Here is a 12,988-nt window from a genome sequence, read left to right as displayed (position 1 = left end):
TCCCTCTCAAAATATACTAAGTACTCCAACGAATCCTACTCCTCAGCTTCTCCTAGATGAAAGAATTGCTTGCATGTGGACAACTGTACGAATGCCCATAGTGCACTTCTCAGTGCTGCTGGTGTTTAAGAAATTTGCCACTCACAACACTGAACAATTCCACACCCAGTGTGCAGTAACACAGCCATCCAAACCACACCCCCAAAACCTGGCAGAGCACCGCCCAAGAATTTCAAAGGTAAGGAAATATATTTTAAGCAAATTAAGCACAGAGAAAGAACAGTACAGTTTCTGAATAAATACACACCCAGACTAGTGCATCACTTACTGCATCAAGATTTAAACAAGTAGCAGGAAACTAAGCCTGTTCAGTAAGAAGCAAAGTCATTGTTTGACACATCAACGCTGAACCAATTGTGTGAGTTAACTAATTAAACAAATGTGGTACATATAACCATTGATAACTTGAAAGAAAACAGTCATATAGCAGTAATTAGAAATTAACACAAAACTGAAATGAGCAAGAAAGGACCACTTCTGAGAGGGCTACCATGATTCTTACGCTTTCGAGTTAAAAGTGACAGACATACAAATAGGGAAATTATCTAAATTTGGGGAGACTGTTGTAACAAAAACAACAACTAGTAGGCGCCAAACTATATGCCTTCTGAAAGTTTCTGGAAGCTGAATATATCCAATGCTACTGTGCCAAAAGACTCATATCACTTGGCATTTGCAAACACTCTTCATAATGTGATTTACTTCTGATGACACAATTTCTCGTGTCAGTACAATGCTACTAAATTTTACACCACTGCCATAGAAAATATTTAATATGCAGAAATGTCCTTATTTCCCATGCTTTGAAAGTGAAAATTATTTTACTTAAAATTCCATTACTTTGATGTCATAATGTTTGTTGAATACAACCTCAACATGCTTGTTGTCCTTTGGTTCCAAGAATAACCAAACAAACTTATGCCAGAAGAAATTACTAACTAGGCTAATAAAGCTTGCTTTTCCTGCTATTTCCCTATTTCTTACAGAACTTGTGATTTAACAGAGAAACTTACACAAGGCATTTGATTATAAACAAGAAACATGCATGGTCTCCCTTACCATCTTCCTGAAAAGAACTACTTTTTTCTTTCTGTGGATCTTGTTCAGAACACCCTGCAGTACAGGTATAAGAACCTTCTTTTTTCTTTTAAGCTTTAAGGTGACACACAATGAAGATGTATCATGCTGTAAAACACAAGACGCTCTTGGCATCTTGTTCTTAAAACAGATTACAACTTTGGTAAATAAACCAGGTTAAGATGTACTAATCTACTTAGGTTTGAATTCAAATTTAGTAATCATGAGGCTGTTAAAAAATTACAATCACTCAAAGCAACCATAAGTATAAAAGTTCTCATCTGTCTACAAATTCAAAACTTTAAAGCTCCTGGCTTAGAAAAATATTCTAATTTCCCTAGTTAATTTGTGTACCAATAATTCACAGAGTTCTACAAACATGATACAGTTCAGAAGGAAAAGGTTAAACAAATCTTCTACACATTAGAAAGGTGTCTTTTAAGGGGGAGGACAGGTAGAAGAGAAAGACTACCTTACAAATGTGAGAATTCACATTTCTGTCAAAATGTAAGTATATATGAGTGCTATTTTGAAAATGTGCAGTGAAGTCTTTGCTTGCTATGAAACCATTATTCTCAGGGCCTGCCAAATGTATCAGAAACTGATGACGTTTTCTGTGACTGAAGCTACTGATCAGTCAGTGCCTTTTACAAAGCTGTTAAAATCCCTCAGAAACTTAGAATATAAGACCTTAGAAACAAAGAAGTAAGTACTGGGGATACAGTCAATTTTTATTGCTAGAAAAATCTAGCCTTGGATTGGGAATGATGAACCATATGCCTCTGGTTCCATTGAAGAACACATTTAACTTTTTTTTTTCTTGTGCTTTGTCTATTCTTTGCTATTTGATTTGAAAGTATACATGGCACTAGTGATTTTTAGAAACTCTTGGAAATACAAATACAAACTTAATCTTTCACCCATTTAATGGTATATACTTAGGAGATACAATTTTAAAATGGAACACCATATGATTGCCCATGTTCCAGTTTTAAGGTGTCACATCCTCAATTCTAATACAACCCACCGTAGAATCAAGTGATATGAGCCTTCGGGATCTTTCAACTTTCTCCCTTGCTTCTCTGTGATTTAATAGGTAACTTTAAAACACCAAATAGGGACAAATAAGAAATGAAGCTTTATATTTCTGCAAACTACAACATTAAAACACAGTGGCTTCTTTAATACATTCACACAGGATGCTTATTAGTAAAATTAAATATTTGCCTATGAATATCAGAAAAGTAATTTGAAAAGAAAGAGCTCGGAACAAGGCAAATGGGAGGGAGGAAAAGCTGGTCTCAGAACCCATTGTGCCATACCTGACTTTAACATGTGATATTCAAACGAACGTTCACACGCCTTACATCAAAGAAATGAAACAAAAATATTCAGCTACGTTGTACAAAAATTTTTTTTACATAAAACATCATAAATCTTGAACAGATTTACTATATTTGAATTCTAAAAAGTTGCCTATAGAATGGTGCTGGGATTCTGTTCTCTGCTTGCTTTTAGGCAGTGCTGTTGCTTAAAAGTTGACACCAGGCACAATATTTTAAAACAAAGTCAACAAGCAAGGAGCAGTAAGTGGATTTGAGCCTTTCCCAGATGTCAGTCCTGAGGATGCTGCAAGACTCCCCATCAACATGTGTAAAGCTATGAGGCGGATACTGATGCCTGAGAGAGTGGGTGACGACACGCACTGTGTGACTGTTGTAATGCCAAATAGTGCAGTTTTCCCCTCCTCAAACAGCACTGTTTCAATAAATTTAAAGAACACTCCAGTTCTTAGAAAAATATCAGAAATCATATTTAACAGTTAAAAGAAAACATTATCACAATCTAAAAATGCCCAAATTTTCTCTCATCTTCAGATAAAATATGCAGCAGCCCCATGGCATAAAGCTTATTAACTTATTCTGAGAACCAGAAAGTATATGAGCATAAATATTTTACTTTCACTGAATATATACCATATGTCATTCACCTCTTCCTTTTGGCTTTTCATGCCAAAGGTCCAAATGGCATGCGTTTTTAACAAGACAATACTGAGGAGAGCAGCATTTCTGATCATCTGAATTGGCAGCTCAAAACAGATACCACTCCTTTTACAAAGGGAACAAAGGGTGAAGGGTGTGTGAAATTTGGGCAGTGGGCTAAAGGGAAACCGTGCACATGAAATTTGGGTCACCATGCCCCAAGTGTGTTTGCCACCCAAAACATAACACAATTACCTACTTCAACAGAGCTACTACCAACATTTACTAAAACCACATTAAAAATACACAGGATAATGAATGGTTTGAAAGAGTGCATTTGGAAGCAGAGAGAACCCAATTACACACCTTCCTGCAACAGAGTGCCTCAATCATACACAAAATAAACTTAAGCTGTTTACAATGTTTCCCAATTTTTTTTATTTTTCCCTCTACATTTAACTATTAAAAAAGTTTTTTATTAATAAATGGGCTCCTCTGTGGTTCATATACAATCATAAGTGAACTTTAAATTCCATTTTATACAAACATCTCAAAAAATATTGGGAGTGAAGTATGGTAAGAAATATTGCTCACATTGCTAATTAACATGCGTAGATGAAAGGAGGAAAATGTTTTGTTAGTGCATATACCTCCAGAGCAGAAAACCCACCCAAAACAAAAGATTTAAAATAAAACATACAGTAGCTGATTACAAAAAAAGGTAATGTCCACAAAATTAAGTTTTTCATGCTATTCTACTTTCCAGTACTATGTAATCAATTTGCATGGCTAGATGTTGAATGCTTGAGGTATATAAGAAGGGATACCTGCACATTGAGGAAAATCTGTCATCTTAAGGGTTGTTTCTTTGTTTATTTTGTTTATTCTGATATCTTGACATTTTTAAAAGAATATTCTATTTACATCAAACTTCACTCAACTACAATGACATTCCAATTATAATAGATGACAAACAACGCCTCTATCACTAGGCACTTTTAAAAGGGAGTTTAGGCTTTACAGAACCCTTCTGATGCAATCCCATATATGACATTACATCAACCCACCTCCCTCGTTGCACTAAAATTACCCTTCAGGGGAAATATCATATTATGTAGCCTGATTAATTTACTATGGAAGAAATTAGTATAAAATGACCAAAGGAAATGCATCATTTAAGACTAATAAAACAGCCTAAGATGTCAGGTTTGATAGAGGAGACAAATTGTATATATTTAAAACTAATTAAATAATTTAAATTTGACCTGTACTTTATATATTAGTGAAACACAAATATAGGTTATTTTCTTTTAAAATTTCATTCACATAATGGAAAGTTTCTTGTTTATTAAAAATATCACATTTTGAGACTAGAAACAGTAAAGTGCATGAAAAGTTTAAAATATAAATTTCAGAAAACTCTTATAGCAGCAAAAAAGCAGAATAAAGAAAAACTTAAAAACACAGACACAACCTTTTCCTGTTACTGTGCCATAATTAACATCAAGTAGCCAACCAATTTTTCCCCCATTAAACAGTATTTCAATCACTGCCTCTTGAGTCACAGACTTTCAACTGGCCCCTCCTGGGCGAAAAAAGGATTCCAACATATCTAAAGAGCATCAACAGTTGGGAATAAACCAGTAGCTTCTTAATTCAACCCTGACAGACAATGGAAACAAAGATTAAAAGCATATAATGGCCATTTGGCAACTAGAGTCAGGAAAAATGATCCAAGGTTTTCAACTACTCCCTGTTCTCGCTCTCTCCCAAATCCTTCCCACTGTCACCTCAAAAAGCCAAAACCAACAGCCACTTGACCTACTCTGGGAAACACATGAAATATTTGTAGCTTTCTTCTTCTAAAACTTTGATCAGGGCCTTTTCATTCAGTAGTTATTTTTTAAACATTTGACCATAACAGCAAAAATGATACAGATCATATAATATCTGTTTTTTCCAGCACAACCAGGCAGAAAAGGGTGGATGGAAACAATAAAAAATACTGGACACTAATTTTGTGGGCATCCTAAATAGACCAAATTCTATTTTCAAGATGTGTGGCAGCAGAAATTACCCGTTGTTTTCCTATAAAGAAACTGAAGAGACAGGCTTAGAATTAATACTTCTAGTAAGGTTATAACTAATAGGGGAACAAAATACAGAATGATTCCTCAAAAAACAAAACAAACAAACAAAAAAAACCAACCAGCACTTGCCCAACAAATTGTTGTGTGCTGTTAAATGCTTGATTTTGAAAGCATATTGTGCAATCACCTTTCATTCCTCAGTTTTTCTCATTATGGCTAGTTTATGTACAGATCTAGCAAATTTAAGTGCTTTGTTAATGTGCAAATGACTGGGGAGCCAAAAATCAGTTTGCTATCATGGAAAACAGAAATTCAAGGAAGTTTCCTGCAAGGCAGGCCATCATTCAGTTTAAAATCTTATATTTATAGTTTTTAAAAACTGTCTTTCACAAAAATGAAAAATGGTTGGCTCACTTGAAACCATTCAAAAGAAAGTATTTGTTTTGGAAAAACAAATACCCTGTTGTTGGGCCTTGAATCGGTGATTTATCAATTATGAATGCTGACTCCTAATATAGTATGAAGAAGGTCCAACTTAAAAACATGTTAAATTAAAAATTTGGAAAGAGAGTGATAATACTTTGGTTCCAGCCCTAGTGCCAAATGATACCAATATGCACAAAATTGTACAAAATCTTATAGCAAACACATAATGAATGGAACCTGAAGAAGCAGCTTAAGGATGGCCATACTTCACTCCTACATACTTTGATTTACAACTGTACAGGTCCATAGTAACAGATCCCCGTCTTTGCGGGGCAGTACTCCACTACCTCCGATTAGGCAAGTGAACACCATTGACAAGAGGCAGGAGTGGAGGGTGGAGTTCAAGTTGTGTTAACAGTGAGAAGTGGTCTGAAGGGATGTGAGGGTGTGGACACCCAGTGATGTTGTTCTCAACCAGCCATTGAGGATCTAAAGGCCCCAGGACACCAAGCACGTTCATATGAGTCTTGGAATAGAAAATGTAGTCAATCACGCCCTGAAAAGAGATTGGGAGTTGGGAAAAAAAGAAAAATATATGCTTAGATAAAAGAAAAACTTATGATATATAAAAGAACAATGCATAATTTGTAAAAGCCAAATACCTGAGTAACCTGTATTTCTGGTACACCTGCTGTCTTCACAATGGGTCAAATAGAGCTCAAATCTTGAATGGGTACTACATGAAATAAAGGTGGCTGGACAGGGAAACACAGTACCCTAGTGGATTCATAAAGCCTTGCACATGTGCATAAGTGGTAAGCAAACTGAGAAGCTAAGCACACCAAATCATGTCTAGGTATCTTTAGAACTGGCTTGCTTGGGTCAGTGAAATCTAATTTATCAGTATAAACAATATGGAAACTGCACTGACTCTGTTACAATAAACAGAAAATCAGAATATTTATACAAACATATACAAAGTTAATGAAAAGTTATGACAAGAATAATTCTTTTAATGATAACTGGTATGATTTTCAGTTATTTGTACATCAATCAAACACATCTGAATGAAGCCACTGTAAAGCATGTTTTCAGATTTGCTAATCCTAGTTCAGCTTTCCCAGATTTTATACATATATACAAAATACTGCACACATTTAATCATTCTAATCTGTTCTTAAGTTTAGAATATTCATTTTCACAAATCCTGGTGTACTATAAATTCTGGATTCCTTGATGCATAACAGTACCTCAGCAAAAAACATTCAGTAAAGACCTATCTATGTATTCAGTTGTATCTCTCAGAGCTAAATGATTCCATTTATCTGATCAGTAAGTTTCAAAACTAGTGTGCTTTTTTTGCCCCAGGCTATGTATGCAAGAGTGTGAAGTCAGATTTCTTCCTTCCCACATCAAGGGAGCCTGAGCCCAAGTACGAAGAAAGAGTTCCACACCTGGAAATACCTATTCATAAATACTATACACAGTGAGTTCTAGCTAATATTTTTAAATGGTATCACAGTGAAATGGGCTACTTTACTAAAAGAAAATAAAGAAAAGAATTCAATGAAAAAAATTATACTGTGAAATTTCGGAAACAATTACCTTAGTTTGCTGATTTTGACATGACCAAGACCAAAACAACAGAACAGTTCTTTTGAGGGAGAGGGCCTTATTCAACATTAGATACTTTAACCTTACTTTACCACAAATTAAGGAACCTACGTGAATCCAGGGGAGTACTTTCTGCCATTAATGCTCCAAGTCCAAATAGTCAAGAAATATTAGCGCAATGTATTTTTATCCCTTCATTTTGGCTAATGCCTAGTTTTGCAGTGACATTTTAGGAAAAGGGTTGACAAAAGTTACAGTGGTTTTACTTTCTTTTATGAGACCACCCTTTGCTTCAGCAAACACATTTAAAACATTTGTGTTTTAAACAAAACACAAACAAAACATTTTCAATTATTTATGTTGAATAAAACCTCTTATATCTTATCACTTTATTATAAAGTATCATTATGCACATTAGCTACTAGAGTTAGAGAATCCTTTGCAAACATAGGCCCCAATAAAGATGTTAAACATTCCAGAAAGTAAGAACTGGAGATATCACTTGTAACTGTTTTCTTGGTTTGAAACATCCAGAGTAAAAGCTCTTATCAAAATCCTTAGCAAGTTCATGTCTGAACTCGCCCAAATATTTATACATATGTAGGTACACTTGTACACTGTATCATATTCACAAAGAAGGTTACAGACTAATGATTCTTAACCTTTTCTGATTCAAACTGTTTCTTTTTTAAAAGACCATAAAAAGGTGGGAAAAGTCTTTATATTAGTAAAGTCTATAGGTAAGTCTATAGAAGTGTATATGAGAAAAAAGTAAAAACAATGAAAATAGTTTATGAGATGACATTATGCTAAGCTTTGTTTTGTAAAAGAATGTGAGAAAATTATACACTATACATTTCACAATGTGTTAACAGAAAGATTTACTACTTGACATAATAGGAAAACTGTCCTTCCTCTTTTCATTAAATGGTTCAGACACACCCTTAGATTGGCACGAGGCAGGAGGGGGAGCAGGTGATGGTGAAAGCAGCGGCAAGTTTGAATTAGGCTGTTTATTCAACTTATCTGATATTATGAACTGAATGTTTGTGTTCCCCCCAAATTCCTATGTTGAAATCCTAACCCCTAACCTGATGGTATAAGGGGGTGGGGCTTTTGGCAGGTGATTAGGCCATAAAGATGGAACCCTCATGAATGGGATTAGTGCTCTATAAAAAGAGACCCCAGAGAGCTCTCGCTCCCGCCATGTGAGGATGCAATGAGAAAACAGCTGTCTGCAACCCAGAAGAGGACCCTCATTAGAACCTGACCATGCTGGCACCTGATCTTACACTTCAAGCCTCCAGAACTGTGAGAAATAAATTTCTGTTGTTTTATAAGCCACACAGTTTATGGTATTCTGTTATGGCAACCTAAACTCACTAAGATACCTTGTCTACAAGTAATTCTCCTAACTGCTTACCCTTCAAGTCATTTCAAATCAGTTCTAGATTAAATGACTCTGAGTTCTAAATACCACTTTTCTACATTTCTAATTTATTCGAGAACCAAGAAAGTAAAAAAATGCTAAGCCAAGTAAACAAAATTTAACAGTACTCCATTGATGCAATGGCAGAACACCATACTTGGATCTGTAGTTAATGCTAATCACATGACATTTTTACATTTGATGTTACCTATCCTTTTTTACCAACTGCCTTCAATATTGGCACAGCACTAATTACATAAAATGCTTTGTATGAAATTGAAAAGTTTATTGTCTGCTACTTGGACTAAAAGCTTAATTCTCTCTAGTCAGGTATGCTCTTAGTTTGTTCTCTGATATCCTTCTTTTCCATCCTATTCCACCCTCCCATCCATCTACCCCGCCAGCCAGCGTATTTATCTTCCCATTCATGCCTCTCTCGCACGGATTTATAGTTCTGCCCTTTCTCACCCTATCCTACATATGCAAACATCAAACACTCTCTGAGCCATGCACTTTTGGTTCTTTAACTGTACTTCTTTAGGCAATATAAATGGTTCAATAAGATTCTTTTATTCACTTATTAATACATGTAAGTTCTTTTGAAGAAACATCAACAAAAGGTTTGAAAACAACTCAGATGATAGAGGAAGATGGCTTAGATTAATATTCTAAACCTTATTTCCCTAATTTTTACTTTGTGGATAAGGTAAAAGCAACCTTTATAAAAGCCTAGTTAAGGTAAAAATGATTTGGTTTTTTTACCTACACACAAACCAAAAGAACAATAAGAGTTGTAGAATTACTGAACACTTATTTTAAGGAACTTTATTTTAGGTTTTCTGGGTTGTGCTGTGCTGGCAGAGCTGTATTATATACCACTGTATAGGATTTAACCTACAGTAATCTGTGTATCATTAAGTCCCGAGGTTTTCCTTTAAGCTTACACAAGAAGCCGTGGTGTGATAGAGTCAGCTAGTACTTGCTTTCTTAGCACTTCACCCCAACTCTGTGTTCAACAGTATGATGTTGGGAGCTTGAAATCTACTACAATGGGAGTACACGTACCACAGAAATCAGCAAACACTACAAATTTGGGCTTCTTTTTTTCTCAGAAAGCTGATTATTAAATATTTACCAGTACATTACTGCATATGAGTGATCTGAACAAAATCAATTATCTCTGAATAGTATTTTCTACTCTAACAGCAAAAATACTAAAATTAGATTCAACTTCTAAACAATTCTTTTCCACTTCTTGATTACGAAAACTGACCAATAACATAAGCACACAAATTTCCTTTCTTCTTCCTACTATCTGTTTCTTGGAAAGGGGCTAACAAGCAATGAAAATGGAAAAAGGTTATCGGAGATGTGTAAGAGCCCAATTCATAAATTTCCTTTGGTATTTTATTAAATTCCCCATCTAGGATTCTTACTCCTAACCACTTTCTAACAACCGCATTTTTTCAGGATTGTATAAGACTTTAGGATAGATGCCTGAAATGCCAGAAAGTCAAACAAAGGTACAATAGAAGAGCTACAGGCAGACAGAGTGATTAGAAAACTGGCAAAGGGAAAGGGACTGACTACAGAAAATCACTACCAATCAATGTTTCAAAAGAACAACTGGGGGCTTCCCTGGTGGCGCAGTGGTTGAGAATCTGCCTGCCAATGCAGGGGACGTGGGTTCGAGCCCTGGTCTGGGAGGATCCCATATGCCGCGGAGCAACTGGGCCCGTGAGCCACAATTACTGAGCCTGCGCGTCTGGAGCCTGTGCTCCGCAACAAGAGAGGCCGCGATAGTGAGAGGCCCGCGCACCACGATGAAGAGTGGCCCCCGCTTGCCGCAACTAGAGAAAGCCCTCGCAGAGAAATGAAGACCCAACACAGCCATAAATAAAATAAATAAATAAATTTTAAAAAAAGAACAACTGGTTTTGTACAACTGGCCCTCTAATTTTTTTTTTTTCTTATTGTGCAAAAAAAAAAAATCTTTCTTGTCCTTTTACTAAGCTGGAATGGTCTACTGCCTGGGCATTGATTAGCATGACAACACGGATATAAAATAGACCCTAAGCACAACTTTCTCTAACCCATCTCACAAAGAAACCTGGAATATATAAAGATAAATAAGATATCAATGGAAAGTACTAAGGAAATTTTGAGGGAATATTCTACAGATTCATTCAAGATGAATGTAGCTATATCAGGTTGCTTATTATTTGGATCCTTACTGAAAGTTAGGGATGGTACAGACAAGTGAAGATTAACTATATTAATAAATATAAAGTGCTTTTGAACAGTGCCTGGCACACACATAGTAAAGTATTTTGGAATTTTTTGCTATTATCATGGTTATTTGAAATTTGAACAAATAAGGGTTCAAAGAGAATTCTCAAGTCAACAATAACCACCACAAAACCTAAGAAACCTCCTTACATTATGTGCACACTTAGCCAAGACATTTTGAGAATGTAAAAAATCCTGAAGATTATACTATTAAGCATAAATAACACATATCTTTCTTGTCACATGTTTGTATTTGACATAATTTCTATGCCAACCCAGAGGCTGTCACTCACTTTGAAATCAAAGGTGTAATTGGTGTAAGGCATCAAGTTATTTTCATAGGCGCTCTTCAGTTGGAAGCCATGTGTGATTCTCCCTTCTGAGCTTCCATTCTTTCCATTGCAGCTGAAGTTCATAAGACACTCATTGTACCTTAGTTCCTTGAAGTCTTTATGGTTGTCAGCTACTCCTCCATTGCTTAAATATTCCACGACACCTAGTAGAATAAAGAAGGAAGAAACACTACCATTTAGCATTTAGACCTTACAGAAGACTTCATGGCCAAAATCTGTTGCCAGGTGCATGCACCAAGTTCAGAGTGGTTTTACTACACTGAATATTTACTTTTACATATGAAACTGCCTTTTTGTTGTTGATGCTAAAGAAATCAAATATCAGCAATTTCATATGGTTCCATCAAACTGAGGTGTATTTGCCTACTCCAGAGCAAAACATCCTGATCACCCAGAAATATCTTCAGTTTTCTTAATGGTTCTTCAAGCTGAAGATGATTCCCAGGGTCTAGGATGGCATTCACCAGGAGGGTCTCGACCCTAAATATTTTTAGAATATTATTCCAAAGCACTATCTCTTTAGCATTTCACCATTCTATGCAGTCAATCAACGACTTCTGGAATATGTAAAATATAGCATACATAATAAAAAAAATTTTAAATCATTGACAATAAAAATAGATTTTGCATCTTCAACACTGCAATGTCTAGCTTCAGCTAGGCAACATCATTCTTTGTTTTGAGCTACAGTGACACTAAACAGTACATTATATGCTGGAGGTATACCACTTGGTCAAAAATATTAGATGTGTCTAAAAAGCTGAAGAGAGTAGAGGCATTCAAAAAAAGCTCACCACTTCCACTGAATAAGTAAACATGAAAAAAATACCACAACCCTTCTTATGACGATGATGATACTAAAGTTTGTCAGTCATCTCTTTCTATTTGTGATCAGGAATGACAGCAACATATATAATGAATACATGATGAGTGCAACATCAGTAGTGTGAATAGCTGAAAAGGAGCTATCATTTATCCAGCAGTTACTACATGCCAGGCACTGCTGTAAGTGCCTTACACACTTAAACCTTACAAACAACTCTATGAAGTGGATAAAATGATTATCCCTTTATTTAAAAATGAGGAACCTAGCCATAGATTGCAGAGCTCCTAAGTGGCAGAACCAGGATCCAGGCCTGACAGTCTGGCTTGAGTCAACTCAGCCTGCTGTGATGCCAAATGATAGCTCATGGGCTTAACCAAATCAAATGAGATGGGGGAAACCTGTGCTTGAGAGCAATTTACTCAATAAAAAAGAAAAGGATTAAAAAAGGAGGACATGGTTAAGGTGTCAATGGGCCTAAGGGCTGAATACAAACATTTGTGAAAGGATGATTTCGGCATTTATTTGCTAAGGAGAAAAAGCAAAGGTGTTTTCTAGATTTGAGACTTTTATTAATGTTACAATTGTAGGCATTTGGGTTATGTTATATTTATTCTTGAGTGGTTATTTTAAACAATTTAAAGTAGCTTACTGAAAATAAACAAAATTTAGAACATGCCTCAGTAACAGCAAAACTGTGATACTTTAATGTTTTACATTTGAATTTTAATATCTAAGTGCAGAACTGATTTTTTAACAAAGATCTAGAATAATTTAAGTTAGGACATAAAGTAGTTAAGTGGAGCTCAAGAAGTAATGTGAAATCCTAAGATAATTTTGATTAC

The 12,988-nt window shown here is 35.5% G+C and overlaps 1 protein-coding gene across 8 annotated transcripts in view; it reads right to left on the bottom strand.

The window, feature by feature from the left end:
- Nucleotides 1-1,573: 1,573 nt before the first annotated feature.
- The window catches only part of CNOT6L (CCR4-NOT transcription complex subunit 6 like), a 110,186-nt gene continuing 98,771 nt past the window's right edge, over nucleotides 1,574-12,988 (bottom strand). For all 8 annotated transcript variants that reach the window (XM_082389362.1, XM_082389360.1, XM_082389357.1 and 5 more), the window contains 2 exons: nucleotides 11,261-11,463; nucleotides 1,574-6,191 (listed from right to left, as the gene is read on the bottom strand). In XM_082389362.1, the coding sequence (XP_082245488.1) occupies nucleotides 5,979-6,191; nucleotides 11,261-11,463 (416 nt within the window). In that variant the 3' untranslated portion in view covers nucleotides 1,574-5,978. The remainder of the gene's footprint in view (nucleotides 6,192-11,260; nucleotides 11,464-12,988) is intronic.

This window comes from Balaenoptera borealis (genome assembly GCF_965194805.1).
Source record: "Balaenoptera borealis genome assembly, chromosome: 4".
NCBI classification, from domain to species: Eukaryota; Metazoa; Chordata; class Mammalia; order Artiodactyla; family Balaenopteridae; genus Balaenoptera; species Balaenoptera borealis.
This window is presented reverse-complemented; position numbering and strand designations above follow the sequence as displayed.